At 43.0% G+C, this 24,303-nt stretch overlaps 1 protein-coding gene across 1 annotated transcript; it reads left to right on the top strand.

The window, feature by feature from the left end:
• Cops3 (COP9 signalosome subunit 3) lies at positions 1 to 23,414 on the top strand. Its single transcript, XM_021211411.2, has 12 exons — positions 1 to 169; positions 2,193 to 2,322; positions 5,935 to 6,047; positions 6,146 to 6,195; positions 8,651 to 8,743; positions 10,528 to 10,707; positions 12,053 to 12,193; positions 13,998 to 14,171; positions 17,902 to 17,988; positions 21,156 to 21,269; positions 22,714 to 22,794; positions 23,102 to 23,414. The coding sequence occupies exons 1-12, from the start codon at positions 115 to 117 to the stop codon at positions 23,153 to 23,155; spliced, it is 1,272 nt and encodes a 423-aa protein (XP_021067070.1). The 5' UTR covers positions 1 to 114; the 3' UTR covers positions 23,156 to 23,414.
• The last annotated feature ends 889 nt before the right edge of the window (positions 23,415 to 24,303 follow it).

The following is a 24,303-nucleotide window of genomic DNA, read 5'->3' as shown; positions in this document are numbered from 1 at the left end:
AGTGACACAACCTGCCTCCAGGCTTTAGTGGGTCGCCGGGCCCCTCCTCCTAGAGCGGTCGCCTTTTCCCGCGCGAGCTTACCTCTGTTGCTCGGGCCACCAGCGGGGGGAAACATGGCGTCTGCTCTGGAGCAGTTCGTGAACAGTGTCCGACAGCTCTCAGCTCAAGGTGAGGCCTGGGCATGCAGGGCTGGCCCGGTATGCCCTGGCGCCGGTGCGGATGTTGGGACCGCCCTCCGCTCTCTAGCCTGTCCCCCCACCCCGGACCTGCTCAGGCCTTGGTGCTTCGGGCAGGAAGGAGCGCACGGCCGAGGGGAGCAGCCCTCGTGCTGTCGTGCGCCGTTGTCCCTGCCGTCGCCGTCCCCTGCCTCGGGCCCTGGAGACTTTCCCTCCCCTCCCCCTCCAGCCCCCCTCCCCCTTCGGGTCCCAGCCACGGGGCGCCGCTTGACAGTTTGGGGGCGTGACTTCCGGTAGGGGCATTCCGAAGCGCCCATTGGTCCCATGGCCATCACTGCTTTTTGGTGATTGGTCTAGCGTCCTGTCCGTCCTGCCGGTCTGGGCACCCCCCCGACCAGGCCCCTCTAGGGGCTGGAGGGGAGTCTTTTCTAGGCTCCTTGGCTGGAAGGCGTGAGTCTTGGCCGGCCAGCGGCGCACGCTCGGAATCCTCCGCCCCTATTTTGGTCGAACCGAGCTCCAAGGGAGCTTTCAGTAGTCGGACTACATCTCTAAAGCGTACAGTTGTTACTTTATCCCTCCCCCTTAATTTGCATACCGTCTGGTCCGTTCCTCTCTTCATTTGAACACCCAGAATCTTGAGCCAGAAGAATATGATCTCTCTTTAATAGAGTTAAGGGAATGGAGTGGAGAAAACATGTGGAAATGCTTTTGACATGTGGAAATTCCGTGAGGTTAGGCTCGTTTCTTCATCTGTAAAAAAAGAGGTATGAGGTGTGTCCGGGTAGTTGTCCACCTAACTCTTGTAAGGTTTAAATGATGAAACCATGCAAAATAAAATAGTAATTCTCGTTTTCCTTATCAGTGATAGACTTAAGCTCACAGGCCAGATACACACACCTGTGAGTGATTTTTTTTTTCTTTAGATAAGTCATTCATCCATACCATACAAGTAGGACTGGTTAAGGAGTGAACGTAGGCGTGCACTCCTTTAGTCCCCTAACTCTGGAGGCAGAACTAGGTGGATCTCTTGAGTTCAAGGCCAGCTAGCACTACACAGTGAGACCCTTATCTCTAAATAAGTTAATTACGTGGAGCTGGAGAACAGCTCTCAGCATGTACTACATTCAGTTCCTAGCATTGTTAGTGGACACCCAGCCCCTTGTAACACCAGTTTCAAGGGACCCCAAACCTAACATCCTCTTCTGTCTCCTCGGGCATCTCCAATTACATGTACATAACCACATACAGACACAGAGAAAATTAAAATTAGACAATTACAGCACAGCCATACAAATGGATTCCTATGCAGCTGTGGGAAGAAAAGTGCATATACTTTTTGTGAACTGAAAAGAAATCTGAGGTCTTTATTAAATAGCAGAAAGATGCTTAATAGTGTACACAATACAGTGCCATCTATGTGACTAAATAGAAAGATTGCATGGGTGAGTATTCCTATTCATGTGGACTGTCTTTAGAAGGATCCTTAAGGCATTCATTGGTAACACTGGGTTGCTTCTGAGAAAAGAATGAGGATAGCTGGAGTATAGACTCTGGATGGGAGAGGTTTCTGTTTAGTTTTGTAGATATCCTGTTTGTAAACATGCACTCGGTTTTTGTTTGCTTTGGAGGTAGGGTCTCACTATATAATCCTCCTGGCCTGGAAGTTACAGAGACCCACCTGCCTTTGCCATCCAAGGAGCTGTTGCTTAGCTGCTCAGTAGACCCTTACATGTGCATTCACTTTGAATTACCTGGTCACCACAGTCCCTTGTAGTTCATTGAGGGCACAAAGGAGGTGGGTAGTGAGTCGTGGGGAACAGAATTATGGCAAGGGCAGAGAGAAGAGCCTAAGTTGATGAGTGACCGGGAGGTGAGTCAATAGAAACCAGTTATTAAGTTAGCTCTGGACACTGAGCTGGGGTGTTTGGATTTCTTAAAGCCTTTGGTGTAATTTGATTGAGTTTGCATAGTATAGGCTTAGTACCCTAACTGAATGCTAGTGTTGTGTTTTGCAGGGCAAATGACGCAGCTTTGTGAACTCATCAACAAGAGTGGAGAACTCCTTGCGAAGAACTTGTCCCACCTGGACACTGTGCTTGGGGCTTTAGATGTTCAAGAACACTCTTTGGGTGTCCTTGCTGTTCTGTAAGGAACATTTTTTTTTTCTTTTATAAGTTTGTGCTTGTTACAGTCTGTGTTTTCTAGTGTGTGTGCATGTGTTCCAGCAAATCGCTGCTTACCGTTATATTTTGTTCAGTTCCATGTCTTTTGTTTGTTTGGAGACAGGATCTCTTTGTAGCCTGACTCCCTGACTGTCCTGAACTCACTCTGTAGACCAGGTTGACCTCAAACTAAAGAGATCCACCTGCCTCTGCCTCTTGAGTGCTGGGATTAAAGGTGTGCACTACTACACCTGACACCAGTTTTATAATTTTTTGAAAGGTTTATGTGTATTTCATGTGTATGAATATTTTGCTTGCATGTATCCATGTGTACCGCATGCATTTCTGGTGTGCTCTGAAGTCAGAAGAGGGTGTTGGATTCCCTTGAGTTCTGAGTAGTTGTGAGCCACCATATGTGTACTAGGTCCTAACCCAGGTTCTCTTCAAGAGAAACAAGTTCTCTTAACTTTGGAGTGAATGATCCAGCTTTCAATTTATCATTTTCATTCATTGTATTTATGTGTGTACAAATTTGAATTTTTTAATTTTTGGTTTTTTTAAAGATTTGTTTATTTTATGTATCTATAAGTACACTATGGCTGTTTTCAGACACACCAGAAGAGGGCATTAGATTTCATTACAGGTGGTTGTGAGCCACCATGTGGTTGCTGGAAATTGAACTCAGAACCTCTGGTAGAGCAGTCAGTGCTCTTAACTGCTGAGCCATCTCTCCAGCCCTTGTTGTATTTTAAGACAGGGTTTCTCTTTGTAGCCCTGGCTGTCCTGAACCAGGCTGGTTTAAAATATTCTTAAAAATTTGTGTGTGTGTGTGTTGTGGGGTTCCCTTAGAGGGCAGAAGAGGAGCTGAAGTTACAGGCAGCTAGCTGTGAGCCACCTGATATGGGTGCTGGGAACTGAACTAAGGTCCTTTCTAAGAACAGTGGTGTTCTTAATCTCTGAGCCATCTTGCTCCTTGAAATTTTCTTTTAAAAAGTAGCTAGGCATTATAACTTGCATTTGTCTCAATATTATGTTCATGAAATCCAGGGGCTTGGCCATGTTTTCTAACTTAGAAAGCAAATATGTAATATAATAGAGTAGGATATAGTGGACTACCAGTTAGTCATGTATCTTCTTATAGATTTTCAAATCTATTGTAACTGGAGTTCTTGTAACAATGTCTCAAGAGAATTTGTTTTGCTGTAGTGTATAAATGGGGATGTTGTCATGGCGTTTAAAATAATAAATATCTTGCCCTAGTCACACTAGCAATTCTGAGACGAAGGTGTATTTTTTTTTTCTTACTGATATGAAAGAGCAGATAGTATACATATATACACATATACATATATGTCACATGGGATGTATGTGAAGACATACTTTTTACATGTATTTACTTGTGTGTGTCTACATCCTCACGCAGAGGTCAGAGACAGCTTGTGGGAATTGGATCTTTGCTACCATGTGGGTTTCAGGGATCAACCTCAAGTCATCACCCTTGGCCGTAAGCACCCTTACCCTCTGAGCCAGCTCCCTAGCTCAGAAAGCTTTTCTTTTTTTCCCTCTGAGACTGGATTTCAGTATTCAACACAGGCCAGTCCTGGGCTCACCGTCTTCCTGCCTTAGCCTCCCTAGTGCTAATGCCTGCAGCCATGGAAACATTTGGTACTATATAGGGTCTTACCATTGTATGTTAGTTATGTACAAATATTGCATGAAAGAACCTGGAGCAGTGTGTGTCTAAAGCCTTGTTTCAGTCCATGTTCTTTCACTCACAGAATGTGGAGTCCTGCACTGCTGTTTTTTCAAAACAATGCTTTGTTGACTGTTGTGAAATTGTTTCTGGCACAGCTTCATAATTACAAAGTATAAAGTGACATTGTTAAGCAGTGCTGTGTTGATCAGCTGTCCTCAACCCTCCTGATGCTGTGACCCTTTAATACAGGTCCTCATGTTGCAAGGACCCTCAACCATAAAGTTACTTTCCTTGCTACTTCATAACTATAATTTTGCTACTGTTATGAATCATAATATTTTTGGAGACAGAGGTTCGCCAAAGGGTATATACACCCACAGGTTGAGAACTGCTGGTATAGATGAAAGTAGGCAACTAAAAGATGCAGGTGAATCCATCATTTTTCTTGAAATTAATTTCAGTCGTTACTGTTTTAAAAGATCACAACAGGGTTGGAGAGATGGCTCAGCAGTTAAGAGCACTGTCTGCTTTTCCAGAGGTCCTGAGTTCAATTCCCAGCAACCACATGGTGGCTCTGTATAAGGATCTTATCCCATCTGTAATGGGATCTTAATACCTTCTTCTGGTGTGACAGTGTACTAACATGCATAAAATAAATAATTCTTAAAAAAAAGAAAAAAGAAAAAGACAGAAAAAGAAAAGACATTCTTTTTTTTTTTTTTTTTTTTTTTTAAAAAAGATGGCAACATTTGCTTTAATGCAGTGCTCCAGTATGTCAGCTTTCTCTCCTGAGATTCTCTGCAAGCCCTCCTGAAAGTGTCTCATGGCAGCTGATGGCTGTCTGCCCTCCCTTCAGTCAGGATGGGTCATTTGAATGCTCCCTGTTATATCTGCCCCTCCTTTTGTCTGTCCGCTGGTTCTTTTGGTATTCCAGGTAGAGATCCACCCGGACACAGCATCTTGAACCTAAGCTGCTGCCTTGCTTAGCCTCCCACCGCACCCCATTCTCTTGGCTTTGTCTGAGTACATTCTACCCCAGACAGGAAAAACAACAGACTCTTTTTAGAAATGTTATTTTGTTTGTATATGGAGACGCACACATGTCCCACATGTATAGAGGTTAGAGGACACTTGCTAGAGTTGGTTTCCTTCCAAAATGTTACTCTTGGGGACCAAACTCAGGTTGTCTGGCTTGGCTACATATGCCTTATCTGGTGAGCACATTCTTAATGAATAAATGTTCTGACTACACTGGGGTTAAGAAGCAGCAGCAGCAGCTGGGCATGCTAATGCACACCTTCAATCCAGGTATTTGGGAGGCAGAGACAGGCAAGGTCTTTTTGAGTTTCAGGCCAGCCTGGTTGGTCTACATAAGTTCTAGACACACAGGGCTATGTAAAGAGACTCTGTCTCAAAAAACAAAATTTTTTATTCTGAAAGTTGTCTTCTTTCAAGCATATTTTCCTTAACCTCTATTTATATCTTTGTTTTGTACTGTAAAGGGGGGTGGGGGTGGAAGAGAAAGAAACAGGCCAGAAAAATTTAATGGACTCTGATACTTGAAAAAAAAATTTATTTTAAAAAAAGATATTTTATTTTTTATTGTGTATGAGTGTTTTGGCTGTATGTATGTATGTATGTATGTGTACCACATGTTTACTTGGTTCTTGTAGAGATTGTATCAGATCTCTCTAAAAATTACAGTTATTAGCCACCATGTAGGTGCTGGGAATTGAACCCAGGTCNTNTTCAAGAGCAACAAGTGCTCTTAACCACTGAGCCTTCTCTCCAGCCCTGTGGCAGTCAATTTCAGAGCCAGGATAGATGTGAGATTTAAGTTGTTTCTATTCTTTACTATATAAGATATCAGGTTATTGATTCATTTTCTCCCCATTCTAGGTTTGTGAAGTTCTCAATGCCCAGTGTTCCTGACTTCGAGACACTGTTCTCACAGGTTCAGCTTTTCATCAGTACATGTAATGGCGAGCACATTCGATATGCAACAGATACGTGTAAGCTAATACTATCTCTTCTTTTCCTGAAAGTATTTTCCTTTTCAGTGTTTATATTTTCAATATTTTGTTATTGTTTTTGTTATTGTTGCATCTAGTTGCTGGGCTTTGCCATCAGCTAACAAATGCACTTGTGGAAAGAAAACAGGTAAGAAATATTCAAGTTATTCAAGTTTTGTTATAATGTGTGTTTGACTCACAAACTAGTCTAGAAAAGCTCAGCTCAGTAGTCAGCATCCCAATACATAAATATGTGTGCTTCCTTGAGAGCAGCCTTTGGCTACATGTGAGGCCTCCAAGAGGTGACTGGTGGCGATGGTTGTTTTGAAACTGCAAGTCTGGCTGGAGGTGTGGCTCAGTGGTAGAGCAGTTGCTTGGCATGTCTGAAGTACTTGGTTCCATGCCTGCACTGGAAGAAGAAAAAAACTAAAAAAACTACCAGTGCCTTTGTGTTATAATGATGCTATTTCTTGTTTTTTCCTTTTAATTATGATTTCACCTTATAGAATGAATGCTGAAAGGATCCTATGATGATGTCTTATGTGCTCTTGACTTAGATTCTCTCAGTATCAGTGTTTTGCAGCACTTGTTACCACCCCCACCCCCACCCCCAGTTGGAAAGTGGTTGTGGCTATGTTCTCATCCTAAATACCTCAGTGGGTGCTTTCTACATTCTCATGTAGACCACAGTGAAGATGGTCAGCATCTGGAATAGGATGTTGAGATAATGCTCAACAAAATCAGTCTGGCCAGATGTGGTCAAGTGGATGATTACTGTTCTCTGTAGGAACGCAGACGTCGGAGTGTGGGTGGATACACTGATGTTCTCTAGTTCTCTGTCACCTGGTTTGTGTGTTTCTTTTTGATTGGGAAGTGAAAGGAGGGAGGCTGAAAACAGAAGGAGTCTCTATTTAGGAACGCTAAATAATTTGGTTAAAAGCTATGGGGCTGAAGAGGTGGTTCAGTGGTTAAAAGCAGTGGCTGAGGGCATCAGGCCCTCATCTAGTGCATAGACATACATGCAGGCAGAACATATATATATATGGCTGAGTAATCACAACACTTGGAAGATAGAGGCAGGAGGTTTTTGAGTTCAAGGTCATCACTACATGTCTAGTTCAAGATTAAACTGGGCTACATGATGCCCTGTGTCTTAGGGTTTTACTGCTGTGAACAGACACCATGACCAAGGCAACTCTTATAAGGACAACATTTAATTGGAGCTGGGTTCCAGGTTCAGAGGTTCAGTCCATTATCATCAAAGCAGGAGCGTGGTAGTGTCCAGGTGGGTGTGATGTAGGAGGAGCTGAGAGTTCTACATCTTCATCTGAAGGCTGCTAGCAGAATATTGACTTCCAGGCAACTAGGCCTAGAGTCCTACATCCACAGTGACACACTTATTCCAAGAAGGCTACACCTACTCCAGCAGGGCCATACCCTCTGAAAGTGCCACTCCCTGGGCCGAGCATATACAAACCATCACACCCTGTCTTGGGATGGGAGATACTACTATGTCTCTTCCTGAGTATTGAGAGGAGAGCTATTACCAGCCTCTTCTCTATTGAAAGAGCTTCTAGCCAGGTGGTGGTGCATGCCTTTAATCCCAGCACTTGGGAAACAGAAGCAGGTGGATCTCTATAAGTTGGAGGCCAGCCTGGTCTACAGAGTGAGTTTCAGGACAGCCAGGGCTACCCAGAAAAACTCTTATCTCCAAGAACCTAGCCCCCTCCCACCAAAAAAAGAAAAGAGAAAGCTATAAAGTTATGTAGGTATTTTATAGCTTCATCTTCTGATCTTCAGAGAGTTAGGCCTCACTTGAGGCTGAGTACTCTTGTTTATAATTGGGAGCAGGAAATGGTTTGTTTATGAAATGTGGTTATAGATTCAGTGGCTATTTACTCTTTTGGGCTAATAACTCTGCTGTGAAAACATGCCAGCACCATCATCCACAAGCTTGGCTTCTAAGCTACAGCACTAATTTGTGGTAAATGATGCAGAAAAATTCTCTTTGTTTAACGATTAGGAAAGTACTCTAGTTTTGTATGCATTGTGTGCACATGCAATGTATGTGGAGGTCATAGGCTGACATTGTGTGTCTTCTTCATTCACTCTCTGCCTTGTTTTTGAGACAGAGTCTCTGACAAACCTGGAGCTCTTTGGTTGTCTAGACCCTCTTGCCAGCAAGCTGGAGAGATCCTCTGTCTCTGGCTCTTCAGTCCTGGAATGCTGGGTGCACACTGCCACATCTGCTTGTCCATGGGCTCTGAACTCAGATCCTGGTTCTTACACGGCAGCACTTCACTAACTGAGCCATCTCTCTAGCTTCAAGAAAGCAATACGGTTTATTAGTGATAGTCATTGTAAAAGGAAAACAAAGGTTTTGATTTAAAGTATGATACTGAAATTTTCTAAGTATTCTAAGAAACATATTAAACCATTTTGTGACTGAGTAGACGCAGACATTTCCTGACATAGTATGGAAAGCTTATTGCTATGTAAGGAACCTATCAATTAGTGTTGTTTTTTATTTGTAAGTGACAACATAAGATCCAATGTGCTGCCAACTTTGAGAACTTATCTGAAAGAGATGTCATTTCTGACAGCCCCTTCGAGGAATTGGCATCCTTAAGCAAGCCATAGACAAGATGCAGATGAATACCAACCAGCTGACCTCAGTACATGCCGATCTCTGCCAGGTACGAAGCCAAAGTATGTGATTCACATGCTCAGAGATGTGAGGCTGTTCATGGGTTTGCCCAACAAGATAATGGGTGCGGGTGGTGCTGTAGGGGTTGAGGTGTGTAGAGTGGGGCTTACAGTGGGATCATTGTAATGGTTGTAGCATTTTTTTTTGAAATTTAAGTCATTTTCTGTTAAATAAATCATGGAACTTAAGAGTAAAAACACAGGCAACTTTTTATGTCTTAAAACATTATTCACGGGACTGGTGAGATGGCTCAGAGGGTAAGAGCACTGACTACTCTTCCGAAGATCCTGAGTTCAAATCCCAGCAACCACATGGTGGCTCACAACCACCCATAATGAGATCTGACTCCCTCTTCTGGTGTATCAGAAGATAGCTACAGTATACTTATGTATAATAATAAATCTTTGGGCTGGAGCAAGCAGAGGTCCTAAAAATTCAGTTTGCAACAACCACACAAAGGCTCACAACCATCTGTACAGCTACAGTGAACTCACATACAATGTATGTGAATTTCTATGTGTCTTTTTCCTGTTTAATGCATCTTGGAGGTGAGTCTGTTCTGTATTATGCTATACCATATTCTGTAATATGAGTAGGTCATACTGGAGCTAGACTGGAGTGTCGCATGGTGTAGACTACCTTGGACACCTGTTCCTTTTTCTTATATCATTCATCTTTCAAAGTGCTTTTCTGACAGCGATAGCAAATACTTAATTTATTTTACTTCATTATTATTGTTGTTGTTTACTTTTTGTTGTTTTGTTTTGAGATAGGGCCTCTCTACTTAAGTCCTAGCAATCCTGAAACTCATATAGATAGACCAGTCCTGCCTCAAACTCATAGAGATCTGTCTGCCTCTGCCTCCAAATGCTGGGGTTAAAGGCATACGTACAGTACAGTGCCTGGTTATACCTATTTTTTTTTAATTCACTTTTCATCCTGATCGCTGCCATTATACCTAATTTTTAAAACTGGGCTGTTAGTGAGTCTGCAGGCATCAGTGTTGCATGGTTAGATACATCACTTACCTTGTGTGCCTGCTTTTTGTACTTGCACACTTTTTTATGTTTACCTGAAAGTTTCAGTTTGAGAAAGAGTTAATTAAAAAAAAAAAATTATTCACTTTGATCTCACCATCCTGGTCTAATTTGTATTATTGTTTTGAGTTTTGGGGTTTGTTTGTTTTTTTCCCCTAAGAGAGGGTCTCTTTGTGTAGCCCTGACTGTTCTGGAACCAGCTGTGAAAAGGAAGCCAGTCTAGAATTCAGAGATCACCTGTGTCAATCAGCCTCCCATCGCTGGGACTCAGGACACAGGCATCAAACCCTGCCTGACACTGTCTGGTTTTGTTTCACTGAGCCAGTGACCTGAAAGTGGACAACTATGTTTACTTATCCAGAAACTCACGAGTGCTGGGTGGGTACTGCACTGTGTCTGTGGAATTCTGATTTTCAGTTCATCTGTGGTTTGCTCTATCTTAGCATTAGTTTTTATCCTTTTTATTTTTTTAGTCTGTAGCCCAGACTGGTCTTGAATTTGCAGCAGTTCTGCTTCAGCTGCCTGAGCGTCAAGGATTACAGGTGTGAGTGATCACACCCAGCAGGAAATGTTCTTTAATTCTAGATGGTTAAGAAAATGGAGTAATGTGTTAATATTTATGTTACTAATCATCTGTGAAGCAAAACAGTATTATCTTAAAATTTTGGAATCTGAATTTTTTTCTAAAACCTGCCATAGTGAAATGTATAATGATTCAATACCAATTTCTTTATAGCTTTGTTTACTAGCGAAGTGCTTTAAACCTGCCCTTCCATATCTTGATGTGGATATGATGGATATCTGTAAAGAGAATGGAGCCTATGATGCAAAACACTTTCTGTGCTACTACTATTATGGAGGGATGATCTATACGGGGCTGAAGAACTTTGAAAGAGCGCTGTACTTTTATGAGCAGGTAATTAGATTTCTAAAGTTGTGGTGTGGTTCTGAACTTGTGTGATCCAGTCAGTGAGTGTTACTGGTTAATACATACTAGGACAGCTAAGGTCAAAAGACAGGCAGAGCTCTCATAATTGCACATGGGTTGCAAAATTAGTCACTTTGGAAAAAAGTTTAGTGCTTAAGATAAAACTCAAGATTTGGGGGTACAGTTTAGTGAAAGTCTTTACCTTACTTGTTCAGGATCCTGAGTTAAATACCAACCCCCCAAAACAAACACACACAAAAAATTACAGTATTAAGCATGTGGCTAGCAGTTTTACTCCTAAAATTATTTTCAAGAGAAATAAAAAAAACACTGTCCACATAAAATCATGTAGAACCAAAAAGTATGAATACCTAGAATAATTATCAACAAACTGAAGAATGGATAATGTATGTCCACACAGTGGGATCATTTTCAGCCATATAAAGGGGGAGGTACTGACCTCAGAATTGAAACCCTTGTTAAAGAAGTCACCGCCAAAGGGTTACATATCTATGGTGCCTTTTATACAATTGTCCAGAACAGACAAGTCCAGAGACAGAAAGTAGAGTGGTTCTGAGAAAAATAAATAAAAAATGACTGCTTGTGAATGGACATTTCTTTTTGAGGGATTGAGATGTTCTGGATTAGGTAATGATGATAGTATTGCAACCCAGTAAATGTAGTGGAAACCACCAAGTTTTATACTTTAAAGGTAAAAATTTTGTACTCAGTTATATTTCAATAAAGCTGCCACAAGCCACGAATGCTGACATTTTCAGGAGCTCAGCTGTACAGCAAGTGTCTATCTCAAAAATAACAAAAGTGTTAGAAGCTTAGCTGGAGGGAGACACATGATCACTGAGTTTCTTTCCCAGGGTAAGACTTCTCCGTTGCACTTTGGATAAGCTGATCTCCAGTTTCCCCGACTGCAGGAAACTTGGCTGCGTGTCTGTCTGTCTGTTTTAATCTTATAAAAAATAATGGCTCAACGGGTAAAGGCACTTGCCCAGCCTCCTGACTGGAGTTTGATCCTAGAAATTCGCATAATGAAAAGAGTTGGGTGGGTTGGGGAGCAGGGCATGGGGAGGGGATGTATAGGGACTTTCGGGATAGCATTTGAATTGTAAATGAAGAAAATATCTAGTAAAAATTGTTTGAATAAAATAATAAATAAAAAGAAAAGAGACAGCACTCCCATAGATGTGCTCTCTGACTCCAAATATTCACTAGTGTATACACAGGTGCCCACACACTGTAAATAAATAGATGTAATAAAACATCTTAATGATAATGACATTTAATTCTTGACACTGCTCTATCTTCTTTTGCTCAGGCTATAACTACTCCTGCCATGGCCGTCAGCCATATCATGTTGGAATCATATAAAAAGTATATTCTAGTGTCTTTGATATTACTTGGCAAAGTACAACAGCTGCCTAAATACACCTCTCAAATAGTGGGTAGATTTATTAAGGTAAGTTTTTAAAATAAAACTGATTTTCTTACATTCTGTATTAATTTGTATATAAAGACATTGTGACAATATAGTCTTACAATTTTATTTTATGGTGACTTAGCTCCCCAGCAACTTGTGACTAGCAAATGTGTATGGATTGTGTGAGGAGAGTCCAGGAGCCCACACTAGTAGCTCTGTTCTAGTCCGTGAACATTGTTCCTTAGTAGTAGTTGTTCTCAGGAGCCTGTTTCTAGACAGCAGGTGTTTAAGCTCTTGCAAGGGCTGGAGTTACAGGTTGTATTTCTTTATTATATTTCAGTCAAAATACTGAAAACAGTTCTGATTTGATTGAACTTTAACTTATTCAAATGTTGGGCTGTCTTACTGAAGGTCTACTTAACTACTGTCTTGTTCTAGCTCCCCTGGCAGCCAAACTTTGGGACAACATTTAAAAAACAAAACAGTGAGATTTACTTGTTTTTGTGTTTTCATTTTTTGTTTTTGTTTAAGTACATATAGAGAGGGCTGGGGAGCTAGTGTGGTTGATAGTGCTTGCTTGAGTTTGGTTCTGAGAACCCATGTGAAAAGTTGAGCGAGGTGAAACAAGTGGATCCCAAGGCTCACTGCGGTGACTCCCAGGCCCTGGTGAGACATTCCATGTCTGAAAATAAGGGAGTGAAGCCAGGTGGTGGTGGCGGCAGCAACAGCATCAGAGAAGCAAAGGCATGTGAATCTGAGTTCAAGGCCAGCTGAGTCTACAGAGCAAATTCCAGAACAACCAGGGCTACACAGAAAAAAGCTGTTTTGAGGAAGAAAAGATGATGCACCTCTGGTATTTCTGTTTGAGTTGAATAATTGTAAGGCCCGGTTGCAGTGGTGCAGAACTTTACCTCTAGTACTAAAGAGGCAGAGACAGGCAGATCTCTGTGAGTTTGAAGCCAGCCTGGTCTACAGAGTGAGTTCCAGGATAGCTGGTGCTCCACAGAGAGACCCTGTCTCAAGAAAAGAAACAAAAAGACTGTCATTATTTTAGGGATGTAAGTCTTTTATCGTGTTGTTTGTTGACAGATGGCCACCTACTCTTTGAGAGCCTCTTGTGACTTTCAAGACTTTTTTTTTTCAAGACAGGGTTTCTCTGTGCAGCCCTGACTGTCCTGGAACTCACTCTGTAGACCAGGACTTTCAAGACTCTTGACTGCCATGTCCCCTTGTGAGGGGGAAGGCAGCTAAAAGTGCCCTGTAGGAAAGTGATGGGTGGGATCTGTTTAGGGCGGCATACTCAGAAAGTCAGAAAAGTACTGAGTTGTTCTAGTGTCCCCTGAGCAGACAGTGGGCCTGCTGTAGGAGGAATGCCTTTGTAGAGGAATTGTCTTCATAGCTCAGGCACTGCTCCTAAGAGTTAAGAAGTCACAGTAATGTGGATGTTCTGTTCGGAACAAGGTGCGTTTGAATCAGTTTCTGCTTGATGGTAGTACTCCGACTCTGTCACAGTCACTCGACTCCCTGTCCAGATCCGTAATGAAGAAGCAGATGCTCCCATGTGTGGCAAGGGGCAGTTGGCAATAATGAAGATCTTGCCTTCATTTTTCTTGTTTAACTTATCGGTACAAAACAACCAGAACCACTGATAGAGAAAAGATGTGTGTCTTCACTGAATTATTGATAATAAATTACTTGATAGTGAGTTTCTGTCCTTGGTCTTGAAAACCAGAATTTGTGTAGGGTAAAGTGTAGCTTTATGGTAATATGCAATGTATTTTCTGAAATTACACTGCTATAGTTTTTGTTTTTTGTTTTTGTTTTTCTCACCCTAAACATTTAGCCTCTCAGCAATGCTTACCATGAGTTAGCACAAGTTTATTCAACCAATAACCCGTCCGAGCTGCGGAACCTGGTGAGCAAGCACAGTGAGACCTTCACTCGAGACAACAACATGGGCCTGGTGAAGCAGTGCCTGTCGTCTCTTTATAAGAAGAACATTCAGAGGCTGACAAAGGTGAGGCACGTGCTGCCCCCGTGGTTGTTCTGGCTCTTCTTGGACCTGGTGTCCCCCCTTTCCTCTGGAATACAGAGGAAGCAGGTACAGGATGAAGTGTGGCAGAGTCTCTACACTGAGAGAGGATCTGTTGCCGCCGGGTTCTTAGAAAGAGTTTGATTGACACCTTTTGGTCTTTTCAGGGCTAGAGCAGGGTATTTGAGAAGAGGAGCAGGTGAAGAGGAAGAAAGGTAGGAGATACGGCTACACTGGGAGGCAGACAGGCAGCCCTGAAGGGGTGACCAGTTCCAAGTGGGAATCATGGGTGGCTAGTGATCGCTGGCCTCAACTCTCAGGCTGTGCTGATCCCTGCTTAGACGTGAAAAAACTGACATGACCATGTAGGCCAGAGCTAGACAAGCCACGGGTGCTTAAGCTGTAGGAGATAAGGGAGCTTTTATATATTTACACAGGATCTTCCTATGTTGCCCAAGTGGACCTTAAACTCATGATCCTCTGCCTTCGTGTCCAGAGTGCTAATGTTACAGGTGTGTGTCACCGTGCCCTGCTCTTCGTCTTTATGTTCAGGGTTTCTGATGATAGCAAACAACTGCTGGGTCTGATGGCATGTGCGTGTAGTCCTAGCACTGGGAATGCCGATGAAGGAGGATTTCTTTTTTTTTTTGGTTTTTCCGAGACAGGGTTTCTCTGTATAGCCCTGGCTGTCCTGGAACTCACTTTGTAGACCAGGCTGTCCTTGAACTCAGAAATCCGCCTGCCTCTGCCTCCCGAGTGCTGGGAATAAAGGCGTGTGCCACCATGCCCGGCTGAAGGAGGATTTCTTAAGGCTAGTCCAAGCAGTGTTAATGAGGAGAACAATGGCTTCCCTTTGGTTCTGGCCTGAAAGGAGGGTCAGAGCAATCAACTAGGGGAAAGTTCAGGGGCCGTCTCTCCTGGAAGAGACATAACTTTCTGTGAGCCAGTGTTTTTCCTTGTTCCTAGTGAAGAGTTAACATCTGCCTGAGAGGAGGATGTCCATGGGACTGCTGATAAACAGTCCCTACTTCTGAGAAGTTCTTATTATGAGAAAATGAATCAAAGTATAATAATATTGTGTGTTAAGTCTAACTGAATAAAGGTGTTGTTTTTGAGCAAAAATTGCAAAGTCATACCCCATGTTTATAAGCTGAAAAAATCAGTAAAGCTTTGCTACTTACCACCAAAACGGTAGTCCGTCTGTCTCTTTAAGGCGTACCCGAAGTTGATCTTTGTCAGTGTTACAAGACTCAAGAGAAAAAAAAGAAATACACTTTTTATTAAGTGTTTGAACAGTAAAGAGAAACATAAATTAAATCCCTTCTTTAAAAGGTGTATGCTGCAAGTAGTAGGAATTTTACTAAGAAAAGTTTATGAAGCATTTGACTTTTGGGTGAAGAGGCAGCTCACGACCTGGCAGGGACAGCTGGTGAGATGATGGGGATCCCACTGTTCCCATGCTTGTGCCCACATCATCAGTAGCTGGTGGTAGGGAAGTGTAGGAGCGAAATCAGTCTGTAGCCGGGATGCCCGTCTGACGAAGGCAGGAAGTGATGATGGATGGATGCTAAAGAAAGAGTAGGGAGTTGAGTGGGTGGAGATGGACAGGCCATTGGGAACATGGGGCCTAGAGGAGAAGAGGGGACAGGGAACTCTCACTGGTCAACAGGAGTCCCTCCCAGTAGTCTAGACTCTAGAAAGAACAAGTAACAGCTTCCTGACTAAAAAAGAAACCAGCAAAGAATTAGTAAGAAGTCAATTTGTAAGGAAAATGAAGAAAGATAAAAGCAACTCAGAAAAGTTCTATAACAAATGTAACCTGTCAGACAGATCAACTATAGAAATCTAATATGGTTGGATATGGTAGCATATGCCTGTGATCCCAGCACTTGGAATGCAGAGCTAAGCAGATCTCTGAGTTCAAGACCAGCCTAGTATACATAGAGTTCCAGGCTAGCCAGGGCTACATAGTGAGATCCTGTCTCAAAACAAAGAAAGAAGTCAATCTAATATATTCAGGCATTGCTATGAAAATCATCAGCCACAGTTTAATATTTTGAAATAGTTAACAGCTTGTGCTTTTTTTTTTTTAAAGACTTATTTATTATATGTAATTACACTGTAACTGACTTCAGACACTCCAGAAGAGGGCGTCAGATTTTGTTACGGATGGTTGTGAGCCACCATATGGTTGCTGAGATTTGAACTCAGGACCTTTGGAAGAGCAGTCGGTGCTCTTACCCACTGAGCCATCTCACCAGCCCAACAGCTTGTACTTTTGAGCTAGCAGTAAAGTAAAATGTGTTTTGTGGTTTAGATAGGATAATTCAGAACAAAATAAGCACACAAATACAAAAATAAAATTATAAAAAAATAAAAAAATTAAAATTTTAAGAAAAAAGAATTTGATCAAATAAACAGGGTCCTAAAGTGGTCTGAGCAGAGCTGAGGCAAGCAGCTTATTCATTGTGTCCAGGGTCCTTCATGGCCAGCTCACGGTAGATGATAACATAGAGTTTATGAGTGCTGTCCGGGGCATCTAGGGGAAGACCACCATAGGGTGAGGTAGGCATTTCACCCAAAGGGTAAGCCTCTGGTCAAGACAGCTACACTTGACATCAGGTCCTAGTGCTGCAGAAGAAAATAGGAGCAGAAGAAAAAGAAGATTCTAGATGAATGAAGCCTCTTTGTTACTAGCAAATGGCAAAGCAGCTGCTCATAGAAGCCTCAGCAGATGGGTGTGTGTGGGTGTGTGTGGTGGGATCTCTGTCTCGGGTGGCCGGGCACAGTGGCCACTGTTGGAAGTTTTACCCGCCTCATCCCTTGTAGAGAGGTTACCTTCCGTCACTTTTGGACATTGGTTTGTTGGTTGTTTTTGAGACAAAGTCTCACTGTGTAGCCCTACGACCTAGAACCTTCCCATCAAGCTAGTCCAGCCTTGACCTCACAGAGATCTATCCGTCTGTCTCATCTTCCGGAGTGCTGGGATTAAAGGTTTGTTCAACCATGCCTGGCCGGACATTAGATTTAGATTCCTCTCGTGTCTCTTATGTATGTGTCTGTAAAGATAGTCATTTGTCATTAGGAGCATACTGTTCTCTCCCGTTCTTTTCCTCAGTATGTCTTCAACCTCTTTTCCATGGCAACCTAAGCCTATATCACGGATACTTAACTGCAAGCACTCTCTCACTAGCCCCACTGAACTTTCCTCGTGATGTTAGAATGAGCGTTCTCCCTCGGACGGGTGCCCCTTTGGTTTCCTCTTCGGCATTTGAATAGCCCTAGATCTTCTGACTTATGAAACCCGATCTGTCTCTTTCTTACTTATGAAAATGCTGCGTATGTATAGGGAACTGACTGTCTCATTGCTCTGCCAGAGGAACAGCTAAGGTCACTGGTTTCATTCATTTCAAGTCACTGAAAAAAGTGTGTGTGTGGTGTGTGTGTGTGGTGTGTGTGGGTGCTTGTGCACATCGGTGTAAAGTGGAGAACAGTTCATGGAAACCAGTTGTCTCCCTCCACCTTTAGGTGTAGAGACTGAACTCGGGTTGTCAGCCTGGCCACAGGCACTTGCACTCAGGGAGCCGTCTGCTCAGCAGCAAGTCATTTTCACGAAGAAAATTTTATTTTATGTAGCAATAGAAAGAAAACTGAACACATTTAGTTCATACCTTTTTTCATTTCTGCATGTGATTAATTTACTTCTGACTTTCAGACCTTTTTAACACTATCATTACAAGATATGGCAAGCCGTGTGCAGTTATCTGGACCTCAGGAGGCAGAAAAATATGTTCTACACATGGTAAGTGTATTTTAAAATTTTTTTTTTTTTTTTTTTTTTTTTTTTTGAGACAGGGTTTCTCTGTGCAGTTCTGGCTGTCCTGGAACTCACTTGGTAGACCAGGCTGGCCTCGAACTCAGAAATCCTCCTGCCTCTGCCTCCCAAGTGCTGGGATTAAAGGCATGCGCCACCACCACCCGGCTAAAATTTTTAACTAGCAGATTTTTTATTTTTATAAAAGCAGTGGGTATTCATTATGGAAAAAATAAGAGGTTTAAAAAAAGCACAGAGGACTGGAGAGATGGCTTAGCGGTTGGGAGCACCGACTGCTCTTCCGAAAGTCCTAAGTTTGATTCCCAGCAACCACATGGTGGCTCACAACTATCCAAAATGAGATCTAATGTCCTCTTCTGGGGTGCCTGAAGACAGCTTCAGTGTATTTACATATAAAATAAATTTTAAAAAAAAAAAAAAGCAGTGTGTCAACCACTGTTCATGTTTTGGTCTGTTTCCTTACAGTAAGACTTGCCAGTTGTGACTGCATGAGACTTGTAACTTTATAAAGAACAAAGGGTGATTTAGCTCACATTTTAGGTCCGTTGTGTGGTCTTATTAGTCTAGCCTTTGGTGAAGGTGGCACATGCATAGGACCAAACTGTAACCAAAAGACATGTCCCACAGGTCCCTTAGAGCCACACCCCAGGTCCTCTCATTGGCTTCACTTCCAAAAGTCTTCTCTCAAAATAGTTCCACCCAGAAGACAAAGCTGTCAGTCACAATGAGTCCTTGAAGACACTCAAATAGTTAAATGTACTTGTGTAATATACACCATGGTTGTATCTAGTTTATATTCCTATTTAGTATATTTAAGTCACTTGAAATATCCCTGAAATATTTCACATGAGCAAAGCATGAAGTAGTGCTGTTCTGTTGATCTGTGAAAGCATCTTTCTACTACTCAGATATGAATGCTAAAAACAACCCTCAACATCAAGAAAGGCTCTCCCCATCTCCCTCAGCCCCCAGATGGTACCTGATACAGTGTGCTCTGATGTTGTTGACTTACTTTCTGAGTCAAGTTCCAGACTTGATTGTGGCATTATCAGACAGTCTGCATGTGGAGTAGCACTGACAAAGTGCAGGACAAACTCACCCACTGACATCAGCTTAAAGCATAGACTAGGGCTAGAGACACGGCTCAGCGGTTAAGAGGACTTGGTGCTCTTCCAGAGGACCTGGGGTCAGTTCTCAGCACCCATGTTGGGCACCTCATCCTGCCTGTAACTCTAACTGGCCCCCAAGGCACCTGAGCACAGTGCAGACACTTACATAGACATAGACACATAAACAGAAGTAAACCTTTAAAAGAAAGACTTAGCAGCGGCACACCAGCTTGGTGAGGCAAGGCTCTTTTATTTTTCTTCAAGACAGGGTTTCTCTGTGTAGCCCTGGCTGTCCTGGAACTCAGTCTGTAGACCAGGCTGGCCTCAAACTCAGAAATCCACCTGCCTCTGCCTCCCAAGTGCTGGGATTAAAGGCGTGCGCCACCACTGCCTGGCTGTCTTTCTTTTTAAATTACTAATTTTGTATGTGGGTGTTTTGCCTGCACGTATGTCTGTGCACCATGTGCATGCAGTGCCCCTGGAAGCCAGACGAGGACTTGATTCCCTTGGATTGTTGTTATACCATTGTGAGCTACCATGTGGTTTCTGGGTCTTGAACTGGCTTCTCTAGAAGAACAACCAGTTCTCTTAACCTCTGAACCATTGTTTCAGCCCCCACTACACACATTTTCAAAAGATGTGGACATCCTTAAAGAGGCAGAATACAAAGCACATGTTTGTATTTGCAAGGAGTTTCAGTGATATCCTAACCTTTAACAGCTTGTTTAGTTGTGTTTGCTTTGAGCTTTATATAAATGGTGTACATTGCATGCTTTTTAAGAGCCATGCATGTAGATACATACGTAGGTGGTCCATTCTCAGACTGTAGTGTTACAGTGTACCTTTCTATCCTAACTATGTGGTCGTTTGGATTGGGTTCTATTCTGATTGCTATAAGAAGTGCTATGGTGGTGAACCATGGTCCAGATACAGTTTGAGTCTGCAATAACGTGTATGGTGTACTGGCTAATTTTGTGTCAACTTGACACAAGCTGGAGTTATCACAGAGAAAGGAGCTTCAGTTGGGGAAATGCCTCCATGAGATCCAGCTGCAAGGCATTTTCTCAATTAGTGACCAAGGGGGGAGGGCCCCTTGTGGGTGGTACCATCTCTGGGCTGGTAGTCTTGGGTTCTATAAGAGAGCAGGCTGAGCAAGCCAAGGGGAGGCAAGCCAGTAAGGAACATCCCTCCATGGCCTCTGCATCAGCTCCTGCTCCCTGACCTGCTTGAGTTCTGGTCCTGATTGCCTTGGTGATCAATAGCAGTATGGAAATGTAAGCTGAATAAACCCTTTCCTCCCCAACTTGCTTCTTGGTCATGATGATTGTGCAGGAATAGAACTCTGACTGAGACATATGGTGAGAGAACTCTGAATTCTAATTAGGATGCTTTGGGTTGGAGCTGCTGTCTTATTAACACTGTCTACTGTCCCTTCCAAGTCAAGGAACAGCCATTTTAGGTAGCTTAGTTCTATTGCTCACAAGTGGGCCAAACATTAGTCACACTGCAAATCTGGGCACAGTGGCTTTTGCTACAATCGTAGCAATCAGGAGCATGAAACAGGAGGATTTTATGTTCGAGTGTTAGCATTGATCCACTTAGCATCTATAATGATACCTAGCATATAACATTTAGGAAACCCTGACTAAATAGATAACACTTAAAATACATACGTAATTGAGCTGGAGAGATGGCTCAGAGATTAAGAGGACTTGCTCTTCTGAAGGACCTAGGTTTGAGTCCTGTCACCCACATGGTGGCTCACAGCCATTTGTAACTATAGTTCAGTGGCTTACCCTCCACAGGCAAAGCATCCATACACGTTTTGTTGTTTTGTTTTGAAAGTAGCCAGACCTATGAGATTCCAGGTCTCAGTGTCTGAGGCAGGGAGTCACAAGTCTGAGGTGTGACTGCAAAACACAGCAAGACTTAGGCGTTGCTTTTGGATCTTTGGTTATATCCACGCACTTTATGTTCAGGTCTAAATTTTCATGGTTTCCTATCTTCTTTTTTTTTTTTTTTTAGATAGAAGACGGAGAAATTTTTGCAAGTATTAACCAGAAGGATGGTATGGTCAGTTTCCATGATAACCCTGAAAAGTATAATAACCCAGCCATGCTTCATAACATTGATCAGGAGGTAAGCAAGTTGCTTCGTTTGGGCATTTTTGACAGGTGATTAAACTGCTGTGTGCTCAGGATAGCCCGTTTATCAGTAGTTTCCAGCCTGAACACAAAAGGGTCTGCTGGAAATTCTTCTAGATTGATTGGGTTGCCAAACTAAATTGGAGGTTAGATTTCCCAAGTAGATTACCAAAACCTACTTTTAACTCCAAAGCCATTCAAAGGATGTAGTGTTTTACCTGTGCTTTACCACAACTGCCAGTATGTGGACTTGTTTCTGTGGGTGTACAGGTGGGAAAGCAAACGATACCTCCTGGGTCAGCAGCAGCAGCAGCAGCAGCAGCAGCAGTGTCCTGGGCATCTAGGGGTGCTGTGTCAGCAAATAGCCACAGCCTGTGTGTGCGGCCTGCGGCCTGCTGCTCTTGAGTGTTGCTTTGTGTTTTGGGGATGAGTTGGTTCTTCTAGACAGTGAGTTTCTTACTTTGAAGGAAGGAAATGAGTGAGTTCATGTTAAATAAGAAACTAAAAGCTATGTGTGGTTGCCGGTTTCTTTGAGCCTGGTGCTTGGGAGGCAGATGATTGATTCCAAGGCCACCCTAAGGAGCAAGCCTGTCTGAAAACACCAGAACCAACAGCAAAATTCCCAGGATAGGCTGGGAATGGAGATGGCTCAGCAGTTAAGAACACTGGCTGCTCATCCAGAGGATCTGATGTCCTCTTCAGATCTTCTGGAGACACTGCACACATACGGTTCACTTAGTGCACTTAAGTACTCATCACGTTTTTTAAAAAATCCCAAGAATCCTAAAAATAACCCATGGCAATGTAGAATGCATTCCCTACATTAGTTTCTTGTGGTAAAAGTAGAACTTTATCACTACTCCCTTTTATAATTTGTGGATATCAAAATGTCACCTAAAGTGATAACCTTAGTTTGGGGAGTGGCAAAATGGCTCAGGGGAAAAGCATGTGCTGCCAAGCCTGAGGACCTGAGTTCAGTTCCTGGGACTTTGTGGTGGAAGGAGAGAGCCTAACACCTGCAACTTTTCCCCTGTGGGAAGGATGCTAATGGGACTGTCTGCTGGTATTGTTTCAACTCTCTGGTATTATACATGCAGTACACAGACCCCCCCCTTTTTTTTATTTGTTTGTTTTGGGTTTGAGGGGTGGGTGAGGCAGGGTTTCTCTATGTAACCCTGGCTGTCCTGGAACTCACTCTGTAGACCGGGCTGCCTTCGAACTAAGATCCACCTGCCTCTGCCTCCTGAGTGCTGGGATTAAAGGTGCGCACCACCTCCTGGTTCACATATTTACTCTTGAATCCAAATAATTTGATTTCATAACCCCTTAGCTAAGGGTTTTCAGAGGGTGACTACGTTTCTAACCCCCCACTAATAGTCGGTTACAAATGTGAGTGACCAAAACCTATTGCTAACCATGGTTATATGACTCTTACACAGATGCTAAAATGCATAGAGCTGGATGAGCGACTGAAGGCTATGGACCAGGAGATCACGGTGAACCCCCAGTTTGTTCAAAAGGTAAACAGGGTTCTCCTCGTTTGAAGTGGGTGGAAGAGGAAGGACATTACAGCAGGTACAAGAACTTGGTTCATTTATTAAATGTGAAGTTGCTCATTGTTCTTGAAAACCATTTCCCATAAATTCACAGAAATACCTTTTAAGATATGTTCAGGAACTCCTCTATGCTTAGGGAAGGCTCAGGTTGCCTGTTGTTGTTCTGTGGTGGTTCCTGCAGAGACATGCTGGGCAGCTGGCATGCTGCCTTCACAAGAGTCCTCGTGATAGAGTCAATCACAAACACACCACTTTGCTTTCTCCTTCACAGAGCATGGGCTCACAAGAAGATGACTCAGGAAACAAGCCCTCCAGCTACTCTTGAAACTAACCCCCATCCTGAGGTAACAGAACCTTGGCCCGGCAAGTGTGAGCGGGCAGCAGGAAGTACCATGCGGGTTCCATGCCGGTTCCTCCTGGACAGTCAGAAATTCAGTTTAACATCTTCAGTCCTATTGCTTTCAGAAAACCATTCTCTGCAAAGAAAGAAAAAAAAAAATCCTACTTTAGAGTCTGTTGTGGATTTTATTTATCCTCAGATTGTTATTACTGCATTAAAGTTATCTTTTTGTTTAACCCTTGAATGTTAATGTGTGTTCTGTCACTTTTTTCCCCTCTGCAAAGGTTCCAATGATACATTTCATTGTGACTAGAATAACTGGCTGGGAGCGCGATGTCTGCACTGAAGCATTAGCACCCCCTTGCAGTAGGAGGTAGCTGTAAGCTGTGGGACGCTGTCCTCCTACCCCTGACGTGTGGATTTTCTGCCATCTTCCTGACCCTGACGTGCATTGTTTCTGCCACCTCGAGACTTTCCCTCTTTTCTAATTTTCTTTCTGATTTTGATTCTTTAAGACAGGGTTTCTCTGTGTAGCCCTGTCTGTCCTAGAACTCCCCGTGTAGACCAGGCTGGCCTCAATCTTGGGGATCTGCCTGCCTCTGCCTCCCAAGAGCTGGCATTAAAGGTGTGCGCCGCCACCACCTGGCTCTTTTTTAAATTACGTTTTATTTTGTGTATGTATATACTTAGGAGAGTTATTCTTCTACTTTGTGAACCCTGGAGAATGAACTCAGTCAGGCTTGGCACTCAGTGCTTTTACCCACTGAACTATTCACAGCCCCTTTTCTTCTTGAAAGCATCTTCAGGTACTTTGCAGAGTTTTTTAGATTTTTGTTCCTAGCCCCGTTACACTTTGGGCCAGAAGTCACTGAGCTAGCTCTCAACAGTGGGAGCATTGGTAACCTATGGTCAGATTAAAGCGCATTAAGTTTGGTGGTGGGGTTGGCTAGTAGGTCAGAGCCAGCAGAAAGACCTGGGCTAAAATCCCCATGTACAGAGCTGGGCATTGCTGTGTGTTCTGTAACCACAGCAAAGACAAGTGGTTCCCACTGTGATTGTCACTGGCCACCACCAGCCTAGCCAAAGGCCTCAAGAGTAAGGTAGAAAGCAATGGACGAGGTAGATACACAACG

Source organism: Mus pahari, chromosome 14 (genome assembly GCF_900095145.1).
Source record: "Mus pahari chromosome 14, PAHARI_EIJ_v1.1, whole genome shotgun sequence".
NCBI classification, from domain to species: Eukaryota; Metazoa; Chordata; class Mammalia; order Rodentia; family Muridae; genus Mus; species Mus pahari.
The sequence above is the reverse complement of the archived record's forward strand: the minus strand, read 5'-3'. Positions and strand labels throughout refer to the sequence as shown.